At 41.4% G+C, this 27,392-nt stretch overlaps 1 protein-coding gene across 5 annotated transcripts in view; it reads right to left on the bottom strand.

Annotated features, from left to right (window-relative positions):
- Positions 1-23,561, bottom strand: part of nacc1b (nucleus accumbens associated 1, BEN and BTB (POZ) domain containing b) — a 41,986-nt gene extending 18,425 nt beyond the window's left edge. Inside the window, exons 1-5 of one of the 5 annotated variants that reach the window (XM_033623567.2) lie at positions 23,317-23,561; positions 9,692-9,842; positions 7,555-7,797; positions 4,910-5,131; positions 1,430-1,907 (exon numbers count right to left, since the gene is read on the bottom strand). In XM_033623567.2, the coding sequence (XP_033479458.1) occupies positions 1,430-1,907; positions 4,910-5,131; positions 7,555-7,797; positions 9,692-9,817 (1,069 nt within the window). In that variant the 5' untranslated portion in view covers positions 9,818-9,842; positions 23,317-23,561. Of the gene's footprint in view, positions 1-1,429; positions 1,908-4,909; positions 5,132-7,554; positions 7,798-9,691; positions 9,843-10,456; positions 10,539-20,548; positions 21,316-21,870; positions 22,106-23,316 lie in introns of those variants that run through there. The other 4 variants (XM_033623563.2, XM_033623562.2, XM_033623566.2 and 1 more) reach the window with 4 other exon arrangements.
- Between the last annotated feature and the right edge of the window lie 3,831 nt (positions 23,562-27,392).

Genomic DNA, 27,392 nt, shown 5'->3' with positions numbered 1-27,392 from the left:
TTGTAGTCTTTGCTGTGTGTTCAAGTCAAACTTTCTGGCTGAGACACAGGCAACGTCAGGTGACACAACAGTCGGCCTTTATTGACACTAGTTCTTTGATTTGTGCCTCCACCAACCAGTCGAGTTAAAGTTTAAATCTATGTTTCCAGACTCATATAACATATGCACTGAGGACTTAAAAGAATTTAAGTATTAAGTGTGTTTTTCAGCACAATTAAAGTTATCACTAAATGAATATGTACGTTTCTAGTGAATGAGTTCCAGTGAGAAACATTCTGTCTTCACTTAGAGACTATTTGCGGACACCCAATATTAGTGTCACCAATTCAGTATCCGACCAAATGTCTCCCCTTCTGTTCCTGAGATATGGCGTTGAATAACGGCCAGAAAAGTGTTTTTGTAGAACATTATGATGTCACAGTGAAGCTGACCTTTGACCTTTCGGTTATAAAATGCCATCTCTTCTGTGTGTGTGTGTGTGACATCTGTGTGTAATTATGTCATCATTAGCATATGAATTCTTGTGAGGTCAAAGTGACCTTGAAATTTGACCACCAGACTCTATTCATTTCCTCCTCCAGTCCAAGTGGACATTGGTGCCAAATGTAAAGATATTCCCCAGAAGGCGCTCCCGAGATTCACGAGACGTTATAGACATACGGACAACCCGAAAACATAATGCCTCCGGCTGTGGCTGGCGCAGACATGAAAAAACCCTCGGTGCTCTAATTTTAACCATTATATAAGTGAGATAATTCACAAGTGTATGTTGAAAGGATTGTAGCACAGAGGAGATCACACTCCACTTTGCATCGGGCGCTTCTTTGCCTCCATTCATGCATTAAAACCATTAAGTGCACTTTGTAAAGTGTTTTTAATCTTACTTTAGTCGGTTGAAATTAGAGAATATAACACAAACTCTCTGGTGATTCAGTTCTAGGTCACTGGAGACATGTGGACTAATGTCCTGAGCAACTTGTTTCCCCATATATTTTAAATCCATCCAGGACCTTTGACTTAAAAAGGCCCTTTGACCCTTGACCTCCTGTTGTTGATGCTGTTTGGCTGCTTTAAAGCTCATTTCTCGCTCATTTTAAATAATCTTTGGTTTGTATAACCATCAGCGCTCTGAATATTTAACACCAAACAACCATCTGATCGTCCTTTTGATTAAATAAACTATCAACAATTCATAAGCTTTAGGCAGCATCCACACCACTTCCACTGGTTTCTGTGTTTTGAACCTTTCATTCTCCTCAACATCCTGAGAAGTTTGGATAAACAATCCTTACAGGACTGGTGCTTATAAACACTCCACAGTGAGAGTTACACATCACAAGACAAAAACTTTACATTTACATGAAACACAGTAACCGTGAAGTGAACTCACACTCTGAGTCAGATGTGTTCACCTGCTGTGGGAGCTTACCTGCCGCTCCAGCGTTCAGCATGCTGTACATGGTGTACATGTTGCAGATCTGTCTGTACTGCTCTTCGGCGCTCTCGTCCGCCACGTCGTCCTCTTCCTCGTCGTCGTGGTAACTGATTGGGGAGTCGCTGGTGTACATGCTCAGTGTGCCCGGGCTGGTGCCTTCGGGGGTGCCGCCGTTGTTGTTGTTGTTGTTGTTGTGGTTACTGTTGAGTCCAGCTCCTCCCATTGAAGTGGGAACGCTGGCACCGCTGCCACCGCCCACCATGGCAGCATTGGCTGCAGGTCCGCGCCCAGAGGCATCCTGGGTGGCGTTGTTGGAGGAAGAGGACGAAGAGGAGGAGGAAGAGTAGCGTGCGGCCTTCCTCATCCCACCACCCCCACCCCCTCCGGACCCACCTCCGCTGTCACGGTTGCCCCCTTCCCACAGCCGCTTGGCCACGGGGGTGCAGACCACCGAGTAGGGAGAGACCTCCTGCTGAGGAGAGAGAGACGCTGCTTATTCATCTTTATTGCTTAACAAAAAAAAAAAAACAATCAATGAACATAAACCAACTATTTTGTTTTTCCCACATAAAGAGTAACTCTGAAAAGGGTCTGGAGGCAGATCTATTCTTTCTCACTGAGAAATTGTGGATCTGTCCTTTGCCCGGCCCACCACTGCTGCTTGCTGCACGTTTGGCTGTTAGCTTTCTCCAGTGCTTCTTGCGCCAGGCTGACCAGTGAAAGAGCAGTACACACCAAGACGACTAGTGTTAGCATTAGATCAGTGGTTCCCAACTGGTCCAACCACAGGGTCCAGATTGCTCTTTAGCCATTAGTTTAAGGTCCATGAAGTTTAATACATTCAAGGTCATACTTGCGTTTGGCCATGTCGTCAAACTGCTGTGTTTGTCACATAGCTGTCAATTAGTCACTCACTCTGCAGCAGGAAACTGCCCTTCAAAGTAAAAGCTTTGTGCACCAAAATCAGCGATTAGCTTAGATTAAGTAGAGTTAGTATTTTTTATTTGTTTATGTTGTTTGTTAACTTGTTAGCATGTGGGCTAACTGGAGGTGGCTGACGCAGCATTAGTGTTTGTCAAACACACAATAATATCTGCTACAATAAGTTTGTTAGGTTTTATTTTTTGGTAGATAGTGGGAGGAAGCTCCAGGGTCCAGATTACATCCAAAAACTGCACAGTACACCATGTTTGCTGTCAAAACTTTCACTTTGCTAATGCTAACTTTGCTCTCTGTACTAACGTCTCTGCTTTGTGCTGGAGGTTTTAGGTTTCTCTGCAGTGTGGTGTCAAAGTCATAACCCCATCAATACGTGATTGGCGTCCATATTATAAAACTTTAGTGCTAAATTAGTGCATGTATGCAGGATTTTTAAACGTGGGAACACCTGCTAAATATAGCCAATAGACTCTGTTCCCATTGCCAGAGTCCAGCGAAGATATTCTGGTGGTTACTTTTTCGGTCCCTATTTTAAACTCGATGCCAACTACATTTGGATCAATGTCCAAGCTCTGCTTGAACGGAAACGGATGGTATTTTGCAGCGGCCTGTCATTGCATCTCACCGGGGCTAAAGTTAGCGTATCCAACCTGGTGCTGTATTTCCATCGCTGCCAATTAGCACTGAAGCTGATAAATACCTCTGGCTACTTCAGAGTCATTTGACCCAGGTGTGAATGCCGATTGTAGCTTTCATATTAAATATAAAAGCCAGATGTTGGTGCCTAATCTAGCTTGTGTCGCGTTCCTTTGAATCTTAGATTTTTGGGAAGTGCACAGACATCGCCCTCTTCAGTAGAAGAATGTGGAAAACACCTCTCTAGTGACAAACTTTGCACAGATACAGGTCAGTACAGCCAAGGTCATTCATTTTAGGGGTCATAAACATAAGAAAAAAACATTTTTAAGTGGAGGGGGACTTAAAATGAGAAAGCAGCCAATTTAAAAACAAGGCTGACATTTAATGCAAACTTTTAATGCCAAACAGTTTACACTGGCTGCTACAGATACATTTCAGTAAGAAGGAAAATGGATTGAGATTCGATACTCAGCTGCACTTGCTAAGCGCCACATGGTAGTTACATTAGTCTTTGGCAAATAAATCTATAAACCTCTCCCACTTCACTGGTTGCTGAAATGTCAAATAAAATTTATAAGATTCTCTTATGCAAGTCTGTAACTGTGAGCAAACCTCAGCGTGCCTCTAATGCTGACTACAAGAAAAGGCTGGTGCCTACATTAACACAAATCAGCGTCACAAAACGATGAAGAACATGCCGACTGCGTCTTTCCAAAGCCATTAACAGATTAAGCCGTACGTATGAATTTTGTCTGTGGTACTCGCATGTCTAGAGCAAAACTTTATGGTGATGATCACACTGTTCTCACAGTGTAGACTCTGCCTGTGCTGAAAGTGAGGACTGTAGCAGACACACTGATATGCAGATTTAGCACCCAACATCACATGGCAACTATTTTTGCCAGATGCTTTTCTCTGAATCAAATGACAAGAAACTGGTTTCTCCACTTTCTCTTTAAGCTGTATTTTAAGTAGCCTGACTCAACACTTCGACTTTTTTCTTTTTTTTATAAAGATTTACAGTCCTCTATGCACTGTACAAGTGAGTGAGCAGGTTTCAACCTGAAACTAAATTTGAAACTTCCAGGGTATGTTTAATAAGTACACATGACACCACCAGGAAAATGAAAATATGCTCTGTTTATATAGCCTGGGTTTTAGAAGGTAGGTGTCTTTAGTTTACCAGCTTTCAGCAGGTGAGCAAAAATCCAAATATGTATAATTTCTCGTCACTTTCTCTGCAATAAAAAGCTCACAAAATCCATTCTAGTGTTTGTATGAGGAGGTTTTATGTGACGATAAATGAAGTGAGACAAAGTGTTTACTACAGCTTGTGCTCCTTTAACACCCACAGCTCATTAATATGGATGGCAATATGAAAAAACACACACACCATGTTCGTGTCTTCATAGTAAGGCTCTTTGAGACCTTCAGTTAAAGCTCTTACAAAGTAACTGCACACAATTTAAATGACGACCTTTGACATCTGAAATGATTTATTTCTTTGCTTGAAAAACTTTGTGAAATCGTCTTTGCCATATTTCAGAAATAACCTTCAGGCTATAATTTGTCCAAAAGTATAGATATATGGTGTTTTTCAAATAAGCTTTTCAGCCGCCGTAACAACAGGCAGATTAATTTTTTTTGTAGCTGGAGCTACTTGGAGCGAGCTTTCCTTGAAAATCTATCAAAGCCTTTTCAAATCCCAAACTCAAAGAGACACCTACTCATGATGCCCCCTTTTCAAATGATGTGAATACAGAATTATATTTTATTATTTTTAAAGGCTATTTTACATAATTCACACATTTTTTTTAAAAAAAAAGCCTTAGATGTTGTTAATTACCTCATCAGTGCAACACTTTGCTTGTTTTGAGATGATCAGAAACAGCCTACCTGCTGTGGCTGTGGGGTGGGCTGAGGTGTGGAGGCCGTCTGTTCTGTCTTCACCTTGGACACCAGTGGGAGGGGCGTCAGGCAAGAGGCGGGCCTCCCCGCGGCTGGGGCAACGACGCCAACTCCCCCACCTCCCATTGTTTGAGTGACGGGGCTCTGAGGCTCGGAGGGCGGGGTCTCCTCAGTATGGAGACCCTGGGAGTCACAGCTTGGAGATGAGACCTGGAGGTGTGGCCACATAAATTTCATTAGTATCATAACTAGGGCTGTGACTCACAATTATTTTCATTATTGATTGATCTGCCTATTATTGTATCAATTAATCATTTAATCAATTAAATGTCAGAAAACAGTGAAACATGCGCTGTGTAATTTCCCAGAGCTCAATGTGACGTCTCCAAATGTTATGTTTCATCCGACCAACAGTCCAAACAGCCAAAGCTATGCAGGTTATTATCATGTGTGACAAAGAAGAGCATCAAGCTCTCACATTTAAAGGAACAGTGTATAACATTTAGGGGCTTTAGTGGCATCTAGTGGTGAGAATTGGAAATTGCAACTAGCTGAAACTTTTTCTCGTTAATATTCCCCCAGTGTTCATTGTTAAGGAGGTTTTTACCAGGAGCCGAATTATCCGTTAAGGTCTCCTCCTCTCCAAAACAAATGAACCTTGTAATTTAAACTGTTAAAAACACTGAATAAAGCGGTTTCACGTTTATAAAATCTATGTTTTTCTGACCCTCTCGTCACGGATGGGCTGCTAACTAAGGTGGATGATGCAAAAACGTGAATGGCCCTATCTAGAGCCAATGTTTTGTTTGTCAATGATACCTATGTAGATATAAATGGCTCATTCTAAGGTAACACAAACACAACGATTCTTATTTTCAGGTTATTATACACCGAAGAAAACATACTTATTATATTACATTTGTGCCAATATATCCTCCTAAATCCTACACACTGGACTAATGTTTGGCTTTTTTGCTTAAAAAAATATCATTATTTGATTATCAAAATATTTTTTGATTAAACTCATGTTGATCAACTTATCGTCGCGACCATAATGATTACTTATGACAATATATATATAATATGATGCCATGTAGGGCTGAAATGATTCCTCAAGAAACTCGAGTAACTTGATTACTGAAAATCATTGGTGCAAATTATCTGCATTGAAGCTTCATTTAATCTATAAAACAATATACAGAGCACTGTTTTTTGCACGGATGATTATTACTGTGGCACAATGTGCTTAAGCTGAAGTAGACATCTCAAAATGCATTCATGCACAAAACAGAAGATGTGATTTGATAGCGCATTTTGCAAAATGAAGAAAGAGGGAGAAAAGCAAGCGGCAAAGAGAAGAGTAAGGCCAGAGAAAAGGACAAAGTGTCCAAAGTTTGGGATCATTTCAAAATGAAACTAAATGAAAACTCTGTACAGTGTGACCACTGTAAAACCAAACTAGGTTACCACAATAGCTTGACATCAATACTTCAGCATCTAAACAAAAAGCATCCATTCCACAGAGCGGACCCAATACAAGGTTAATGTTAGCATTAACATTAGCTTCCCACCAGGCTGCCAGTGCCTGGAGCTCTCTGTTCATCTCCTGCCAAAAGTCCACCAGGTAACGCAAACCCCAGGTACCCCCACCAACAGATGAGCAGGGGAGAGCACAGAGAGCAGCTACCATTCATCTGCACACACTGCGGTGACACAGAGCTGTTTGAAAACAAGGTAAAGCCATCACGTACGATATCACCATCCAAAATCTAAGTCGATATCTGGTCTGATATCATGATATGGCTTCAATATTGATACATTGCCCAGCCGTAAGATTGATTAATCAATGATGGAATAATTGTTAGTTGCAGACCTGGTTTATGTTCCTGAAATAAGGTATCAAAAAAAAAAATCAGGCTTTGTTATTTGGTAACACAAAGCTCTGTTATCATATCAACATTAGTAGTGAATATTCTGAAAAAGACACACTACCCAATCATAAATCAGATTTTTGCCCAGTAATATAAACGACAAGTATACAGTGCTTTGGTACAAAACTACTTTCACCACACAACAAGCTGGACAGACTTTTAGCATCAAACACAAGTTCTCAATATTCCTCGCTGGCTTGCCAAAGTGGCTGCTGGAGAAGCCAAACTCTACAAAACACCACTATGTCTGATAACCAGTATTTCAAGACCAGTGAGCTCGTACCACATTAACTCTGTGTCTGGAGGTGTTAAGGGTTACTTTCAGGGAAATCAGTGTTCCTCATTAATATGTAGATTTATGCAGCAAGGCACTCCAAATCTAATCAGATCATCTGCTACTATAGAGAGTACCTGTAGTGTCAGTGTGATGTTTCAATTATTCTGGAGTCACGAGAACATGTCCGCAAACACAGACACCCCTATGACAACAGAATGCCATGCATAATGTCACGCACACAACAGGTACCGCGGTGGCAGCACATAAAACACCTATTTTATTCATGACTGGTTCATATGTAGCATGATTACAAGTTATTTAAAGGGTTCTTGTATGTATAGAAAAAATCCTGTGCACGTATAACCCTTTAACCAATAGTTCTAAGCCTTATATTGTTGTTTATGAATGCTTCATCAGCAGGTTACCTTGAGGAAAAACTCTGTGCCTTTCTCCATGATCTGTTGGATCTGGAGGAAGCCAGCGGTGTACATGAGGAGGAACTGGTCTCCAACGTTCATGCTGAGGCGTCCTGTGTAGCAGAAGGCCAGGATCTGCTGGAAGCTCTGCGGCTGCACGGCCGGGGGCAGCTCCACCACCGAGCTCTTCCCTCCGGCATTGAACAGATCCCGGAAGTAGGAGCTGCTGGCTGCCAGCACCGCACGGTGGGCCTGAGGGGTAAACAGCAGGGAGAGGCAAGTGTAAAAATATGTCGAGTCTGATTGAAATCCATGCGAGGTGAATATCATGATCCATATCATGACACACAGCTGATCTGGTTCAAACTCACTTGTGTATGCAGTCAAGTATAAGGAGGTAGAAAGAAACCACTAACAACATGTAGAAGACTGGCTTCATCTCCATCATGTTTACAGTGACCCTAGCTTGTGGAAAAAGATACTGATCATATCTAACTGAAAAGGACTCATTTCCCATTACAGTGCATTCTGACATACAGCCAAATTTCTAATTGTAGCCTTACAAATTGAAATAGAATTGAATGGAGGCAAAGCCAAAGATTTATTCCCCCCAGTGAGAGAAGTGGCCAGAGGGAGATCAGAAAATCTATTAGAAATTATTTAAAGCAGGACTCTGGCAGATTTTGACCTGGGTCATATTTCCCTGTCTCGCCAATTGATTCTGACCAAAAATCTTGTCAATATCTTCACTGTGGAGCTAATTACGCCTTACTGCAGCCCTCGCAACCAGTCCTTCAGGCCCCATGAACAACTAGAAACATGAATACAAAATACCTTCCCAAGCATGTTGTTTTTAACACAAAAAGTGCACGCTTTGGCAAGAAAAAAGTCTGCAAAGAATATGAAAATTGAAACTATTTATTTATAGTTTTGATTCTAACTCTAATTTGGCCACTCCTTTTGTCTTGTTTAAAAATAAAGCCAATATGAGTAAAGATTTAAATATTATTTAGCTTTAAAGCTGCTTCCTCTTCTTAAACTACAAGTTTATATTTCATGATAACGCTATAGTAGATTATGCTAAATAATTGACACCCATGAGCTTGTTACTTAGCAGGCAAGATGACCAATAAGCCAATGCCCCGGAAAAAATACTAATAATCGTTCTTTAGCCACCAATTACTCTACTGCAGGTAATGAGTGAGTTGAGTTAGGTGGAACTTAAACTTCTGCGTCAAATCGGCGCAGACATGTGCCTCTCCAGAAATATAACTACCATTTCCCTCAGTGGAAATTAAGCTTTTATTTATTTTAATTTCAGATAAGAAACCATACATTGTGAAGACAATAAAGCCTCCATAAAAATAGCATTTTAAGTCTTGTGTGTGATTTATCCTGGCTTCATATGCGCAGAGGAAATCTCCGCTTGTCACTAGGCTAATTTATACAATGTAAAATGCCACAGACTTGTGCTAATAACATTAGCATGTTGTATTTGTTTGGAAAATGTGTTTAGTATAAGACAGTTGTTTTGTTGGTGAATCTTGTGAGCTGTAATACAGCTGAATTTTGTAACATTACCTTTGTTAAATGTTGCTGTTGTCCCTAGCTTAGACAGAGAGTAGATAGAGGTTTGCTAGCCGCTATGCTAATTTATACAATGTAAAATGCCATAGGCTTGTGCTAAAAACAGTAGCATGTTGTATTTGTGGGGGAAATGTGTCCAGATAAAGACAAGTGTTTGTCTGTGAATGCTGCGGGTTATAGTGAAGCTGATTTGTGTACTTGTGTTTGAAATTGTTTCTATTAAGCCATGTTTAATGTGTGTTTAATGTGTGTTTTGAATCAACTAAACTTAACCGCACTTCACAGAAACCTCTGTCGCTGACTAGTGTTTGGAGGTGTTACTGCAGAGCGATAAAGACACACCACCGCACAAGCAGAAATGCTCACAATTGTGTGGGCCACATGAGTAGAATAGGGCGTACGGTCTGCCGCACAAATATAAATCCCCCTTAAGTGGTCACACTGTGCAGTTCCTAGGTGAAGTTTCCGTGCAACACTGGCATAAGTTGCCATTTGTTAACATTGTTAACAAATGGCAACTTACAACAGTTAAATTAACAGTTAAAAAAAACTTTGGGACCTTGAAGGCATGTCCCTTGACGACCACGGAGACATCACAGTAGAGGCCCTGCAGCCGCTGTTCGTTCAGACACTCCAGGATGTTGTTGCCAAAGTTAGGGATCGCCATCTGCAGCGTCTGAGCCATAACGCTCTGCCCAGCACCACAGGGTCTGTGGGAAACAGAAAAGTAGAAGTTAGAGTACTGACCTTTCAGCACTGAAAGGTTACAGAGAGAGGAACGGATAGGATGTATGACAGACAAATCGAGAGAAGAGGGAGATATCTGGAGGGAGGGAGGGAGGGATACGTAGATCAGGGCTTGAAATACTTATTTTCTGTGTGCATGCACTGGTGCATGTAGTTTATAGTTTAAATTACATGTAGCAATTGCTTTTTAACACCATTTTTTTACTGCACCATTTGGTGTATAAGTCCTTCTTTTTCAAAAGAAATCCATTGTTGTCTGCTGCTTTATTTTCTTTTTTATGAGAGTTCCAATATGAGAAAATTGTCAGTCTGTCCATCCTGGGAGAGCGATCCCTCCTCAGTTGCTCTTCCTAATTACCTAATTTTGTGAGATTTCTATTGCAATTGTATTGTTCCATTTTTTCATTGTTAAAGTTTTTTTTGGGGTGAAAAGTTTGTCCTTATCCACTGTGATGGTCCAAGGACAGAGGGTGACACGTTTTAAAGCCCCCTGTGATGTTGAGCTATTCAAATAAAACTGAAACTAAACTGAACTTTCATTTTACTTTTTCTAAAAAAAAACTGTACAGTAACATACCTTTTCATTTGTCAAGGATCCTGAAAGGATTACACTGACATTTTCTGCAAACCTCTGAAAAAGAAACATTTATTCATTTAATTTATGAGAGTTTAAAAATTAAGACATTTTGTGTCATCTGAGCAAATGTTCCCTGTTCAGTAGTTAAACTGCTTCAAAATGTACCAATTCTATAGGAATATTTTGATCAGAAATCCATTGTGCTTTCAGCAAAAATTATATGGAAACAGTTTTATCAAATTCGGGCTTATCTAGTGACATCACCTAATCAACAAGTGTATCAAAGTCCAAGCAGCGGGTGGCCTAACCAGATTGTATACAGTGCTGCTGTTGTGCTGCACTGCTCTGTCTTCTCTGTCTGTGCACTGTCAGTAGCCCTTTTTACACAGAAATCGCGCCATAGGGCCGCTATAAAGTGCTGTCTTTATGCCACCTTTGTGTTTTTACACAGAATCAAACAACAGCAGCATCATGATGCTCCAGTGTGTAATTTTAGTCAACATGCTGGCATTGTGGAAGCAAAAGAAGCATGACGTGTAACACAACAGCTTCAGCCTCTAGTGTGACATAAAACCTATGCGTCGCAGCAGTGCTTGATAAACAATACCAATGGCATTACATGGTAATCACAACCATTTAGTATCCTTGTTACATGGCGGCTGATCTCGTCCTCTGCTCGGAGGATAAGGAGCATTGTTTTGCCACTTTGCAGACATTTTTGGCTGCGGTTCTTCTTCTTCGAGTTAGCCGCCAACTGCTATCAGCTGCTTTTTAAATCTCCCAGCCCTTTTTAGACGTCGTTTCAGCACCGTTACTACCTCCAATGCTGGCTTAAAGGTAAGACAATTCTGTCCACCCATTCCGCGATTGTACCTTTTATACAGGACAGTATAACTGCATGATATTCCCATGTTGACGAGGCAGTGTGAAAGGGGCTAGTGTAAAGGCCCTGACACATCAACCTGATGGTTGGCCGTCAGTCAAAGTTGGGCAGTTGGTGAGCATCTGCTGCCCTGGTTGGTGTGTTGCATACTGCACCATTGGCCCTCGTTGGCGGTAGTTGGCCCTTTCTTCCGCTGAATCAACACATCTTTCTGTTTCGGCACAGCAGAGCCCGTCGGCTCATAACATTGATTGGCAGTTCAGCCCAGAGTACGAGAAGAGAAAAGGAAGTGAGAAATTTAAATGAAGAGCTAAAGTCAAGAGTGTGTTAGGTCAAAACAAACTTGCTACATGCAGTAAGAATTTTTTTCTTGAGCCAGTAAGCGCTTTAGCAGATACATTTTGTAAAGGTGTGTGTTATTGTTCACTGGCATCCAGTAATATTGCTCTGTTCTCTGAACATTAGATTGTGTTGTTATTGTGTCCTCTTTTCGCACCTCGACATTATACTTTTTTTCTTCATTGCAGTAGAAAATGGACACGTGGCATATGTGATAAGTGTTAATTGCGTGAGTCTCCCGATCAATGCGTGAGTCTGCAGCCGTGCACAACATATTCTCCGTACCTTGTAATGTCCACCGCTGCATGTAGAGCTGACAATTACAGCTCAAATATGACGCACGTGGTAGTTCAAGCCCTGTAAGGAATGATAGGGATACAGATGATTGAAGGGAAGGTGAGGATGAGCATGATGAATTGATAAATGTAAAGACATCAGATTGAGGAAGAGAGGACAAAATGAGGTAGCAGGTCAGGAAAAGAAGAAATAAAAGACTAATGACACAAGAATAACAGTAAAAAAAAAGAAGGACAGGCAGATGTGCAAAGGGCAAGAAAGACAGAAATGAGGAGGAAAGAGACTTGAACTAAAGAAGTGAAATGTATGATGATTAATGAATTAAGTATTTGGTAAACAACTTAAATTCGAAACTCTAACTTCCAAATGAAAGAGAATTTTGGGCCACCAGTGACGGTTATATAAGCCATCTTTCTGTTTTTTTTAACCTTGTTTCATTACATCTAATTCACAGTTAATAAACAGTTTGGTGGTTTTTGGCCTACTTTGTTATTTTCTCGTCGCTCCTTCTCAGTCAAAACACAGGCTCTTATATAACTCGTCTATTTCACTCATCTTTTTCACCATCCAACAAAGAAGCCTGTGATCAAAAGTGGAGGAACTGTCTAACTCGTGACAAAAAAATAAACAAGGAGTCTATCTCTGAAATCATTTTTTGTCTCAAGACTGAAGGCGTCACTTTTGACTGGACCCCTTATTTTCGTTTATAAATGCAAAATGCATGCACAGACCTACTGTAATTCTAGGTTAGATGAGGCAGAAGTAAACACATGAGAACAAAGGGTGAGTCGCTCATCTGCCGAAAACATACATTTAATACATAATCACGACCCCCATGTGATTGATGGTGTACACACTTAGTGGACACGCAGTATTTGGACAGTAGCTGGTTCTGAGTTCTGTGATGTTGAGCTTCTAGCCTGGCTACAACCCAAAGCAAACCACTAATAGCACACGGTATGATGGTGATTAGCCCTGTTCCTCCACTGGGAGGAAGACTCGCAGACAAGACCTAGTAACCTAAACAGCAGGCTGCTACATCGCCTCCAGGTCTCTGCAGAAATGCTGGCGAGAACATACACGGATGCAGCAGCCAGAAGGTCACAGAGAGGGCAGGTCAACAGATATTTCAGCATTTTTAGAAATTTGATCAAGCACTTAACACTAATTCAAGGACTGTCTCAAGTCTCGTTGAACTGCAGCGTCAGACAAACTTCTTGCGATCAGCTTGTCTGGATGGTAAAAAGGCAAACTTCATGGTGATAAGAAAACCTTAATTAAATATCTCTTTAAAGTGGCAGTTCAACCAAAAATCAAAAATACATATTTTTCCTCTAACCTGTAGTGCTGTTAATCAGTATATTCTTTATGTGAGTTGCTGAGTGTTGGCGGTATCAGCTGTGGAGATGTCTGCCTTCTCTCCAATATAATGGAACTAAATGGCCCTGTGGCTTGTGGTGCTCAAAGTGCCAAAAAAATGCATTTGACAACCTCAACAACAATGTCTCTTTCATGAGTCAGTTACTCAAGATAATTCACAGACCCTGTTGTGAGCAGTTTAATGTGGGAACTATTTTCTTTCTACTGAGCTAAACCTGCCAAACATATCACGGCACAAAGGTAGCGTGCATCTACTGATAGCTCACCTAGCACGACAAAGCTATCAAATGTTACAGCTCAGCCGAGGAAGATGGCATTAATGTTTACAACATGCACTATCATGATCACAGGCTTCTCATCAATGAAGAGATTCACGCTTCCGTCTGCGTGGTGATGCGGTTGTGAGGTTCGGTTCGGTAGAGTGAAAGTTCCTTGAGGCCCTGACACCAAGCCAATGGTTGACTGTCGGCGAGTGCCTGTCAACCTAGTTTTTGATGATGATGATTATGTTGAATCAGCGTTGGAGACGGCAGGGCCTGTTGGTAAATGAAATCACTCCAATTGGAAGTTCAACTCAGTACATGTGAAGAGAAAGGGAAGTGAGGAAAGTAAACAACCAGCTTATGTCAAGAAGGAGTGAGATCGAAACAAACTTGTTATAAAAGGTAAGATTGTTTTTTTAGCCATTGAGCTCTTTTGGAGAACAGTTTGTGATTGTGTTATTCACTGCTATTTCATGTTACATAACCTTTTGTTCTTTCAGCATCGGGTTGTCTTGTTAATGTGCTAACTGGCTAACTAGCGTCATGACGGTCTTCTGGTTTCCCTATTTTGAATGACGAATACAGACTACCGCCATCTACTGGAAAAGAGTTCCTTCCTCTCACGCAGGCGCAGAACATATGTGCTGGTTGGCTGTCTGCTGTAGTCTTTGCAGTGTGTTCATGTTATTTTTTGGCCGAGACACAGGCGACGTGAGGCAACGCGACAGTTGACTTTTGACTGTGTAGTTGTCTGATGTGGGTTTGGTGTGTCTGTCTCACAGCAAGGTCTGTGCATCTCGTCATTGTCGTAGGCCTGTGGTCAATGCTAGAGACAGCAGTGGGGAGCATCCAACCCAGGCACTGCTGGACGTCTTCACCATCAGAGAGTAGCTGGGGACGGTCAACAACATGACGAGCTCTATAGCACACCTCCACATGCTGGCAGAGATCACCAGCTTTATGGCCTCAAAGGGAATCAGACAGGAGGAGTTTGAGAGTATCGAGGAAGCTCTGCCTGAGACCAACGTCCACTACATGTACAAGTACAAGGCTTGTTTTGGTCAGTTTTTAATTTTAAGTTTTATCTTAAGTAACTGGGTTATGATTTCTGGAAAGAGACATTGCTGTTGAGTTTTACGTTTATATTTTTTAGCGCTTTGAGCACCACAAGCCGAGTGCCATCTAGTTCCATTATACTGAAGAAGGCAGACATCTCTACAGTTGGATCTCCAACACTTGGCAACTCACACCCAAACAATCTCAACTGATGAACAAGTATGAGAAAAAAAGTCTCTTCAAGTCTCATTGGTCTCTTCAAGAATGGAAACTGTCTTTAATAGTGTAGTTTATTGTTATTCAGTGCCTGGGCCACAATAGACTGATGGTTCATGGGAGATTTTTAATGGTTCACTAAGGGGTCATTTGAAAAATGTATATAAATGAACATTTGTCAAACCATGTCTCAGTAAAATAGCTTCACTGCTGCCCACACATTTAAGAGTTCATGTTAAAGAAAGATAATTTATTCATCCTTCAAGCTCTAGTCTACAGAAAAAAAAACAATCATCAGCTTCTGTATAAACACAGGAAGTTGCTTTACTGCTGCACCACTTGGACTGCAACTACAGACTTTAATTATCAATTAATAAATCCATTATTCTATGACTGATTGCATAGTCAATGCCCAGTGCAACTTCCCTGAGTCCAGGGAGTCCACTGCCAAATGCTTACTTTGCCTCAACGATTGTGAAAAACACAAAGGGATTCAGTTTTTTAAATACAAAGCAATTAATGTATTTTTGTCAATAGTATGGTGAACTGTCCAGGGTGTACCCCACCTCTCGCCTAATCACAGCAGGAATAGGCCCCGCTGTGACCCTGAATAGGACAAGCAGTTACAGATAACAAATGAATACATGAATAATTATCAGTTGGTCATCTTTGTCATTACTAGCTACAACAAAACATAGTGTTGTCATTCCAAGACAGAGCAATGATTAACTGATTAATTGACCTTAATAGATCACGTCAGCACTACGCACCACAGTCATAAAAAAATCTACATCCATGTACATAAACTACCGATAGAATAACCCCTCAAATACAATTGTTTAGACAAATACAATGTGTTTACTCTTGAGTAGCCTACGTGTTCCCCTTCATTTTAAGTTTGTGTCACTGGAGCATTTAGAAAAAAATAGGTCACCTGACAAAATGTGTAAAACCATCCATCCATCGCACTGGACCGCATCATGATAACAAATCCAAATACAACAGCACTGTAGTTTTCAGCTCCGACTTCAAGCATATTACAAACCATTATGGTAGAAATCTGATTCAGTAATTGATATGTAGTGCTTATATAGTCAACAAGGTTGTGTATTACGAGTCAGACAAAGAAGGAGTGCAATGACAAATGCTGAGTAAGAAATATTGCTGTAGTGCCCGGCACTATATCTAAGTGTTCAGGTGTTCAGTGAAGGAAGACAGGCAGAGATATCCCTGATCAGGGTTTACAGCCCTCTCTCTGTTTCCGTTTGAATGGGATAGTTACCTCCACAGCTGGAAAATGTTAACACCATGCGCTCACAGCCCAGCTGGCCTTACATAATATAAAGCCAATATTCAACAAAGTCTACTGAAGCCAATTAGGTGGTCAAGACGCTTTTGTCCTAGGGCTGAACTAATACCTTCTTCTGAGTGTTTCTCTTACATGTAGCATGTATGAGAAAGTATTAGTTCAGGTCCCTGCGCCACAATGGCTTCCCGCTCCTTGAACAGCTATCATCCAGATGTTACTGAGCACTGCTGTTCAAGTAGAAATTCACAGTAAAAGACATTTAATCACCAAAGAGTTGGGGCGGAAGTGGCCCAGAGGGCAACTTCTCATCAATGCACAGACCCTGGATTCAGGACTGGAAGCTGAGGGTAAAAGGACAAAAAAGAAAACTAGCAGATCCTCTATATGACCATTTTGTTTGTTTTTTTTCTTGTGTTTAAAGGAATACTTCAACTACAATGACAATTAGTATGACAATTAGTCAAACCATGCTACACTGAATTCCTGAAGAAAAAAATATTGATTTATGGTGGACCATGTCTAACACCAGCAACGTCCATTAATAAACTCTTACAGAACTCGTGCACTATGGTTTAAGAAGGTAAGAATGTCGCGCCATTATTACGCCTCACCGTTCTGTACAAAAGGTATAATCGCAGAATGGGGGTGGGGGTGGGGGGTGGGGGGTGCAGAGTTGTCTCGCCTTGACATTAGAGAAAGCAGAATTAGATTTATTGTATTAATCCAACTAAAACCAGACTTTTAAAATACATGTTAACATCTTAGTCCAACTGAAATCGTACTAAATAGAATTTCTCAAAGGCGAAAAACACCCAGATAATTGGGAGTCAAATTACTCCTGCATGTGTACAGTAAATTGGACCCAAACTGGCCAAGGTGCTTGGTGCATGCTTCAGTGTCCCCACAAGGCTCTGAACCGGAAGTCAGAAGCATTGCATGCGTAACAGAAGAAGAAGGAGCCACTAGCAACATGGTGAAATCTACATCCAGACTCCAGAGCCGTGCATTTTTGGTCGGATGAAATGTACAGAGTTGTAAAGTTGTCCACCATGGTACCAGTTTGCCACTAACTACCCGTAGCTAACTTGTTTGGTCTGTGACGTAAGGTCAACCAGAAAAGGTCCAGTACTAACAAGCTGAAAGTGGGCATATCACCACCTATCGTTGTGGTGTCAGACTTACTTCAGTCAATAAATCGGTTTCCTTCCTGTGCTTGTATACTGGGACAAGGACAGTAATCCAATTAAATGGCCTAGTTGAGCTATAACCGTAGCTCAACTTAACTGTGCATGTTAACGTACAGTGTGTTAAAGGGACGGTCGGCAGGATGGAACAATGGATGTGTCAGGCGTGACATTTTGATGGCGTGTTATGCTTAAGACCCACCACTGGAAGATTTAGAAAGCAGCTGGTACCAGTTAGCAGTTAACTAAAAGAAGAACAGCAACCGAAAATGTCAACAAATTTGGCAAAATGAGGTCCTAGGGGCTCCTTAGCCTCAGAGCAGAGGATGACATCAACTGCCATAAAACAGGGACGGTAAATTATTGTCATTACCATGTTACGCCACTGTTATTGTAAAGAAAGCACTGCCTGACCTGTATGTTATGTCACACTGGAGTCTGACGCTGATGTGTTTTATGTTTGCTTGTCAACGCCTCTTTTACTTCAGGAACACTGGCATGCAATTTTAAATCACATACGTTGTTTGGTTTAAGCAAAGGCAGCGTAATGCAGGGTCTTTGTTGCAGCTGTAATTTCTGTGTAAAACGGACTAATGCAATTTTAAATCACATACGTTGTTTGGTTTAAGCAAAGGCAGTGTAATGCAGGGTCTTTGTTGCAGCTGTAATTTCTGTGTAAAACGGACTAATGCCGTGCAGTGCAGCAATCCTTTTAACCTTTGCTGATCTGTAGTAGGTGGCAACAACTTTTATGTCATCCGCCATGACATAAAAGTTGCAACCTCACTTTACAACCTCACATTCAATATACAACATAAAATAACAGAGTTTTAGTGGTAGTTAAAGGTCCACCTGGGGAAACTTAAACGAGGCAGTTCTCCGAAAAGCAAGATTAACAAAGCAAGTAAATTACAACTCTTTGACAGAATCCACTAACACCACCAACTTAGTATAAGAGCATCTGAGGGTGGATTTGCCTTTAAATTCTAGCTCCTTTGGTGAAGTTGCTCCTTGGCCAACAATAAAAGATAGTGGTTGTAGTGGGAAGCTTCCAGGTGTGAATGTGAAGCAGGGTGCTGTAGCGTGCGTGCTCAGCAAACCTTCCCCACTTGATAAATACAGGTTGAAAAAAAAAGTGGGCTTAAGCAGTCCTGAGCTCCAGCCTGACGCCTACACAAGGGTAGCGCTGAGAATAAAAAGGCCATCAGCATTTCATCATAATTAATTTTTAAGTTAATAGCAACTCATTATTTTTGATAGATATAGGCACGGTAAGTAGGGCAGTGGGCTTTGAGAAGGAGTAAAGCATGACTCTTTACAACCCCAGTGCTACACATTTCATTGTAAGTATTTTAATTTTATTATTATTTATAAATGTAAGTTTAAAATTCCAGACTAGTGCCTGCACAGTTATGGTTATAATAACCACAACGTTTATCAGCATCTCTGGGTGCTTTCAATAGCAATTTAGTCAGAATAAGATACTTAAAAATTGCCCAGATGCTAATATCAGTATGAGTACTGATTGTGTATTACATTATTATAATGCCTAATTAATTGGGCAGGCTGATTCTGGTCAAAAATCAATTAAGACTGCAGACTGCATATTGGATAGGGAGCACTTTGTACAATTTGATCTGAACAACACTCCCATCATATCAAAACACTATTAGCGCCTGAGTGTATAAATTACAGTTTAGTTTTCCACTACTTATTTTGTGAGAATCAATAATGTTTTGACATAACTTCCTGGACACCGTACCTTGACACATTATTGTGCCTTGACAGTTTGTGATGTAAAGAAATCAATATGCATTATATTAATGTAATTATTGTGCAGCTGAAGTGGCCCGAGTGTTTTCTCTCCATGCATTTTGGGTTGTATCCAGGATTTGTTTACATACATTACTCCTACTTTTAATATCATGATCTTGATGGTGACGTGGATTTCTGTCTTATCAAAGCAGGTCACTGTATCTAAGTGTGATGACAGAGCTGCAAGGTTGAGATCAAACGCTGCTGGTTTTGACCTCTGCAGTGGCTTGGAAAATTTAAAGTACAAAAAAAATTGCATGATTTACTGTCTGCTCCCTAACATCTGCACTGCTCATGGCCTTGAGCGAGCAATTGAACCGACAAAGTGTCCCAGTGGAGCGTCTCAGCGACCAATAGCAGATGCCTGTGGTTGTTTCCAGGTGTAAATATGTGCAATCACATGAATAATAAGCAGGCAGTTGCTAAGACAAAGCATTTGTGTGAAGAAAACCATCCCTCCATAATCAGAGGTGAAAACAAAACGTAGCAGCGCTGAAAATTATATCACACGTTCAGGACGACACCAGCATCTGTGACAAAAAACTTAAAATTGCTCTTGTGTATTTTTGCAGCCTGCAAACAAACTTTTTCTGTCACCCGAGCGAACTGCCTGCCTGATTTGATCCCGACACACTGGGGAGCACTGATGTCATCCAAGGACATCCTACCAGCCACCTTTTCCTCCTCGCAGGTCAGAGAGGTCACAACAACTTCCAGGAAACATAAAGGGGAGTTAATTCACACCACTTGACCCTTGCCCTGCTGTCCCCATGTGCCCTATTATATGCTCCACTCAACTATGTGTGTGTCTGCCTGTGTGTGTGTGTCCTTTACAACTTTATAAGTTCACCTCCAGTGCCACAAACTCTGGTTTACTTTATGCACACTAACCACATGCTCCTGCTAACAGCCAAAAAGAAAGTAACTTGATCACAGCAGTCAGTTTGCTGGCTTCTAATCAATCAAAGCAACTATTTGCGTCAACACCAACACACACACATGTGATATCAACATCAATCACGACTTAATAACATTCAGTTTCCTGGTTTTGGGAGGTTAAAGGTGGCCTGTTAGCAAGTAGCAAGCTAAAGCTAAGGCTAACACTGGCATTAGTAAAACACTTCACCTTTGCATATAATTCCCAAACACGCCGTTAAATAACGTGGAGTAAATCCCAGCCTTGTTTGGGGTTTAGTTTGGAGACATTTAAGGCTGAAAATGTTATATTTGCCGACACTCGTGGGCACCAAAATGTGGCTATAGTGTAGCCTCCCCTGAGCACGACTAGAGCTGAAACTTCAAAAACGAGATTTTATTTATACACATCAATTATACATCAATTAATCTCACATGAAAGACTAGCAGAGCCGATGTCTCGCCGGTAGACGCCTCGGGAGGGAGAGAGCCCGCCACCAGCGGGGCAGCAGGGCAGTCAGAGCGGGCAGAGAGCTCTCGGTGCCCCGCCGTGTGCCAGCCTCGATGCCCGGTAGGATTTGGGAGTCCTCGGCTGGCCCGGGCCGGTGTGTGCGTGCGTTCAGAGGGAGGGAGGGAGGGGGCGGCAGCGGAAAAGGGACAAAAAGAGAGCTCTTCTTCTGTATCTTGTGTGCCAGCCCCGGTTTCAACTCCCTCCCGACACGCACACGTTTATCGTCCGAGGAACTGGGGGCACGAAATGTGCCACAAAAATAGTCGAGGGGATAAAATATTCAGCAGTTTAGCGCTCTCCCTGTCTCCCCTCTTTCCGTGCCAGCGCGGTGTGATGTCCGTTTAGACCGAGTTCCCTCCTCCTCCTCCGGCCGAATGGCAGCTACCGATACGGGACAGACACGCGTTGTTCCCCTCCAAAATGTCGCTTATGATATATCACAGCGATTAAATTATTTATTTAATCTCCACCAAAAATGGGACCCACGGAGCCACACAGGCTGCGTTCACTTGGCCGAACTCCGACGTGGACATTTGTGTGTTATTTTTCCAACCGGAGAGGAGAGTGGGGTCTACAGCGGAGGGCGATACTGGTACTCCATCTTTAGCCGACATCAACAGGTCATCCCGGGACACAAATGCGCTGCAACTGTGGGCGAGACAGACGGATGGATCCGGCATGGCGAGAGGGGAGAGGAGAGGAGGGGAAAGGAAAGTAGGGGGTTGGCTGTAAAATCTTAACCCGTTTACCGACAGGACACCGTGATATTGGGCGAGTGCAACGACTGCATGCGCTTTTTAAAATTTCAGCACGTTTATGGAGGAAGAAAAAAAATGCACCCCAAGTTAGTTTTTGGGGAAAGTTCGGGAATGCGGGAGAAAGAAGAGCGGAGGACTCATCAAGTCACTCACCGAGGGAGAGGGGAGGACAGCCCGCGGCGACGAATGAGTGGAGCCGGTGAAGTGGTTAAAGTTTGGTCTGTCCCCATGAGCCCATCCCCCACAGTAGCACAACTTTACCACCCCATCCCCTTAAAAAAAACAATAAAATAACAATAGCTTTACCCCCACTTCAACACACAACCGCAGACCATACACCACCCCTGTATCCAAATTCACCCATCCGAATTCAAGAAAGCACCCCCCGCACACACACACACACAGTTCAGGGCTCGGACATCTGACCGACCCGTCTCGCCGGCCGAGCCCGAACCGTTGTCCTCGGTGACCCGCCGTGCTCAACTCACCCCCTCGGCTGTATTCCGCTGGAAAGTGTTTCAATGGAGGGCCAGCGCAGAATAAGCGGTCTAGTGTCTCCCTCCGCCTCGCTACAGGCAGCCATTCATTGTGACTGTAAGCTGTGAACCAGCAGCCGCACACAATTCACGCATACACACACACATACTACACGCACGCACGCACTCGCACATGCAGGCGCGGGGAAGAGCGCAGAGCTATCGAGGAGGGGGACGCAGAGGAGCAGAGCGGGGATTTTTTTTTAAGTCTCCCAGGGGTTGCAGACAGATCGCAGAGCTACCGATCGGCTAGACAGACAGGTAGACAGACAGACAGACAGATGGGGAGGCAGTCGGCATCGTCTCATTACTTTTGCCAGTGCTGCAATGAATTAACACTGCACCTTATGCACTGTAATTTCAGATGCCAATAATGAGTAGCCCATGTTAATCAGGTGGGCGAGCTGGACTGCTTCCATTGATACAGAATGGAATATGAATTATCTCAGGCCTGTTCCCAGACATTAAACTTCTCCCATTAAACTATTATTTTTCCCAATTTAAACTATGCACATAGGCAGCATAATGTCAGCCAGGCAAAGCTTTGCAAGTGTACCAATTTAAGTATAAGGTGAGTTTACCTGGCTGCTTGTCACAATAGACCCCATTAAATCTATAGGTTTTTTTATGCAAAGCCCTGAAATAGCATGGCTGAAGGGAAACTATGGGCTCACGTCCAGATTCAATATGTTTTCCTCAGCATTACTAAAAATAACTTGGCACATGAACAATAATTTGGATGAGTTATGGCAGAAAAGTTGACCTGGGTGCACGTGGGAATGTTGTTTTTATGCAGACACAAAATAAAAGAAATAAAAGAAATTTTTTATAATTATATTTTTGATTATTGTTTTTTAAAAGTATATTAGAAGGCTATTATCAGCCTATTACTATTAAAATTATTTTAATTATTTATTATTCTTTTTTAAAATTATATTATTGATATATTATCAGCCTATTAATATTATTTATAATTTTTTTTTTAATTATTATTATCAGTCTATTGCTGTTGTTATTATTTTTATTTATTATCTAAATTATTTAAATTATTATTATTAGACTATTATGACTCTATTATTATTATTATTATTATTATTATTATTATTATTATTATCATTATTATTTTATTTTTTTTAATTTTTATATTTCATTTAAATCCTTAGTTTATTTTATTTGGAGTCCAGCCCAGGAATGCCATTTGATATAATGTAACGAGCAATATAACACACCATGTCTTAAAACCAGAAGTAATCAGATTACATTTGAGGGAGTAGCGGATTACAGGTCTGAGCCCACGCGCCGCTGCAGGCAGGTAGACAGGCAGCGTCCCCAGCCGACCCGACTGTCTGAGCCCCACCCACCAGTCCACCCACTCAACCCCGCTCTCTCACTACTCACCGGGCTGTCCTCTCCCTTGGGTGGCGGAAACGACTCCCTCCTGACCGACACCGCACGGACCGTACAGCCGGGCGCCGCCGGTTCGATCCCGCTGTCTTCTGTGTGTGATAGTGCGTCTAGACTCCGGGCAGGTGAGCCCTCCGGGGCCTCCAGGCGCTGCGCACAGTGAATACTAAACAGGATGAGACTGCATTCAGGCACGGCACTGCGCTCCCCGCTCCCTCTCTCTGTCATGCCAAATACTATTAACTCTATAATTCTCCTGTGTCAGATGTATAGCGCCACGCTCTCTGGGCATTTATTGTCACAGCGCCCCCATCCAGATGTTCAGGCTTGTGTGCGTACAGTAGAGGCTGATAGGGTTTTTTTTTCCACCCACATTCATCCATGTCCTATTTTATGGGAAAATGGGTGCAAACTATTAAATAAAACAGCGTGGTGGTAGATGATGTGACAGTAAGTGTGAAATACTGGGATGTACATTGCTTTTCATTGTGGGTCAGGCATTCATCACAGACATGGAGGCAGTGGTTCAAGTATTCTCCTAATGTAAATGGAGCAATGCCACATAGAAAACACTCAGTTACACCCACACAGTTATTTGGATTTTTCTTTCTTTCTTTCTAGGTTACTATTCAGGATAAACTTTAGGGAGATCAGATCAGAAGCTTCTAGGACAGGGGTGTAAATACAGACAGTCTCACTGGGGCCCGGGTAGAGGGGCCCAACTGCCACCTGGAAATACGCTCGTAAATCACATTAAATCAAAAATGGTGTGATTTTCCACATCTGCCCTCAAAAAGACAAACCCATCTCCATCACTGTCTTCTGTTTTTACAAAATAATATCAAACTATAGCAAAATTATATGCTTATTCTACATAAAACTATGAACAAAATATTTAGTTAAACTAATAATTTCCTATTTTCTTTTGTAGTTTTTGTCATGTACAGATATGTACTGATGATTGCTGGGTAAAATGTATGTTGATGTTGTCTCTGTTTAATCATATATCAAGATGTGACAATTGACAGTGACTAGTTAAGGGCAAAATCTCAAGACTGATAAGCTGGGCACATCTGTAAGCGGCAGTAAGACACACTGTTGGTAAAATATACGTACGCTTGAAACTCCGTGTGTGTGTGCTTCATGACTAGTAACTACGGCGCACTTGGGCCCGTCATTATATCCTGCAATGGGGCCCATTATAACTACCTTACTCCACTAATCAGGGGTGTCAAACTCATTTGATCTTAAGTGGGTTGGACCAGTAAAACCACACCATAATAACTTATAAATTACACCTTCCAGTTGTTTCCTTTCTTTAATGTAAATAAGTACAAATACATTCAGAAAACTTTCATCTATTTACAAAACAGATGATGAACAGCTTGAGACGTCTTAAGAGAAATGAGTGTAATCCCAACAATATGTCTCCGTTTTTCCTCGTTTAGTTAGTCTGCTACTCACTGTCACAACATGTGCATTTTTTCTATGTATTTCCACACCAAACTGAGGTGGAAGCTATTGAGGAAGCAAAGGTTTAGGCAGTGCCTTGGCAATAGGGTTCCACTGAAATTGTTTTAAAGGTCCAGTGTGTAAGAGTTAGAGGGATATAGTGGCATCTAGTGGTGAGGATTGCAGACTGCAACCAGCTGAAACTTCTCCTAGTTAGAATCCTTCCTAGATTCCTTCAGTGTTTATTGTTCAGGAGGTTTTTACCGGGAGCCGAATTATTCGCAGTGATCTTTCCTTCTCCGAAACAAATGGACCAGTTGATTAAAACAGGTAAAAAACACTGAATAAAGTTATTTCATGTTACATATCAGTGATTTTACAAGCCTGTTTGGCATGTCAGACACAGGCTACTAATCTCATTTATACTCACCTTTTTCTTCTGATAACTTAAGATCCAGATATTCAGGAGCTTTTATCGGGCAATGCATAGGATCCATACTAAAAATGTACATACGTACAAAAGTCAAAAATTGAGTACCCCAAAAAATGTTTGACTATTTCACACCATTTGCACTGCCAATATCCCATCTCCAAAACGTTCGGAAGCATGGGCCAAAGTTTCTCCCATCAAGTCTATTTTTATAAATCACAACTTTTTCATGGGAAGTGTTGTACACCTCTTTCAGGCCTTGTTTTGTGCGTACGCAATGTTCATAAATGAGACCTCAGGTGATTTAAAACTGGCAAAAACCATGAAGCAGTTTCACGTGGCAAATCAGTGTTTATTGTACGCTGTTCAGCTTGTTGCAGACAGCCTGCTTGCTGGCACCTGCTAATGTGTGCTCAGCTATATTCTTTGATAACTTAATGCATGCTCATCTTATTTCTGATTCACACGTTCAGGAGGTTTTGACCATGAGCTGAATTGTCCGCAGAGGTCTCTTCCTCTCCAAAACAAATGGACCCGGCGATTTAAAACCAGTTAAAACAAGTTTCACGTTAGAAAACTGATGTATTTGGCATGCAGCTTTTTTCTGGTCCTTTGAAGGTCACAGAAACAAAAATGTATCATCCAAATGTTTGCTTTATCAAACTGCACTCATGTCTGTTCAAACCTCTGAAAGTCACTAACTTTTCTGGTGAGGGTAACATTTCAGTCTTATGGTATAGAAAGTAAAAGAAATGGTCTGTGTACTAAATGTATCATAAAACTGTGTTGGATAGAGATACTGGAAAGTGTTACTTGTAGTTAATAGACGAAGGGATCAGCTACATTTTGATATAAGATTTGAAAGTCTGTGATTGGTAATTGTACCTGCCTAACATAATCTCATCACAAAGTTGGATCAAATGTGAGCAGGGCAAGTGTAAAACTAACAGCTGCAACTGTAACTGTATTTTTGGAGATGAACTCTACTTTGAAAGATTTACACTGTTCATTTTTTATTATTATTTTAAATGGTCAGCAGCAAAAGTAATTAGACATCCCTACTGATGCATTGCTTTAAAATGATGTATGGTTTTAGAAAATGGCAGATATTCTATTACTTTGACAAAATTAAAGGCATGTACACCATAAATTGAGGCATAAATGCACAAATTTGTGTATACAAATTCACCAGAAAGTAAGAAATTAAGTGTTTGATGCCCAAAAATGTTCTTGCAGATGACTCCCAAACCCTCATTTTATAGAATGAAGTCAGGTAATTAGGGACACTTTTTGGTATATTACCAATAAAACCAACTGGAACTCTGAAGACTATCTTCTGTGTTACTTATAGAATTTATTATGGTTCTCTTCTATATTTCTATAAAGAAAATATGTTGCCAAGTAAAGTAATTTAGAAACTTTAGAAACCTTGACCTCACTCCGGTGAGATGTTCAGGTAAAATGGGACAGTCATGTGTTTTTTAAATGGTTAAATCCATTTTTAGCAGTTCAGTCATTAAATCATTATTGTAGAGAAAAGAGAAAATCAACATGCCACACTTCCTTGGAAGCAGAGCAAACCTGCATCAGTGCCCCTGCAGCTCTGTGGCCCCATGCATGTGGCTGCTTCACTGCAGAAATATTAAAATGTGACTAAAAAAACAGAACAAGAACATGAATAAAATTATAAATGTTTCAAAGGTGTGTTTATTTTGCAGCTTAAAGAACTGAATTCATATCAAGTAATATGCACTTTGCCATGTGTGACAGCTCTCATCTGAGGATTAAAACTCTAAGCAACAGCATCTGTTTTATTTATTGTCCTTAAATGCATCACTCATCACACCATAACGACCTAAATTCACTTTACACTTCACGTATATAGCCCGAGCTGCTCAGCGCTGACCTGCACTGACCCTCTTTTCTCTGAGGCAGTTTTTATCCTCACATCATAGGTCCGGGGTATTTTGGTTAATCCATAGGCTATGTTTAGCCTTTTCATCTGAATGCATCACCAACTTCAGGCACGGTGAGATTAAATTAGATTATTCATGAAAGCGGGCTGATGTGTTTTCCAGTCTCCTCACATGTTCACTGCGGGGGAAAGTAGGCCAGCAGTGTGTGCTGCGGCTGACTGATCGACCCGCTCCCTCTTGTCCTTACATTACACCGCTTCCCTGACGTTACA

Source organism: Epinephelus lanceolatus, chromosome 3 (assembly GCF_041903045.1).
Source record: "Epinephelus lanceolatus isolate andai-2023 chromosome 3, ASM4190304v1, whole genome shotgun sequence".
Classification (NCBI taxonomy): domain Eukaryota; kingdom Metazoa; phylum Chordata; class Actinopteri; order Perciformes; family Serranidae; genus Epinephelus; species Epinephelus lanceolatus.
The sequence above is the reverse complement of the archived record's forward strand: the minus strand, read 5'-3'. Positions and strand labels throughout refer to the sequence as shown.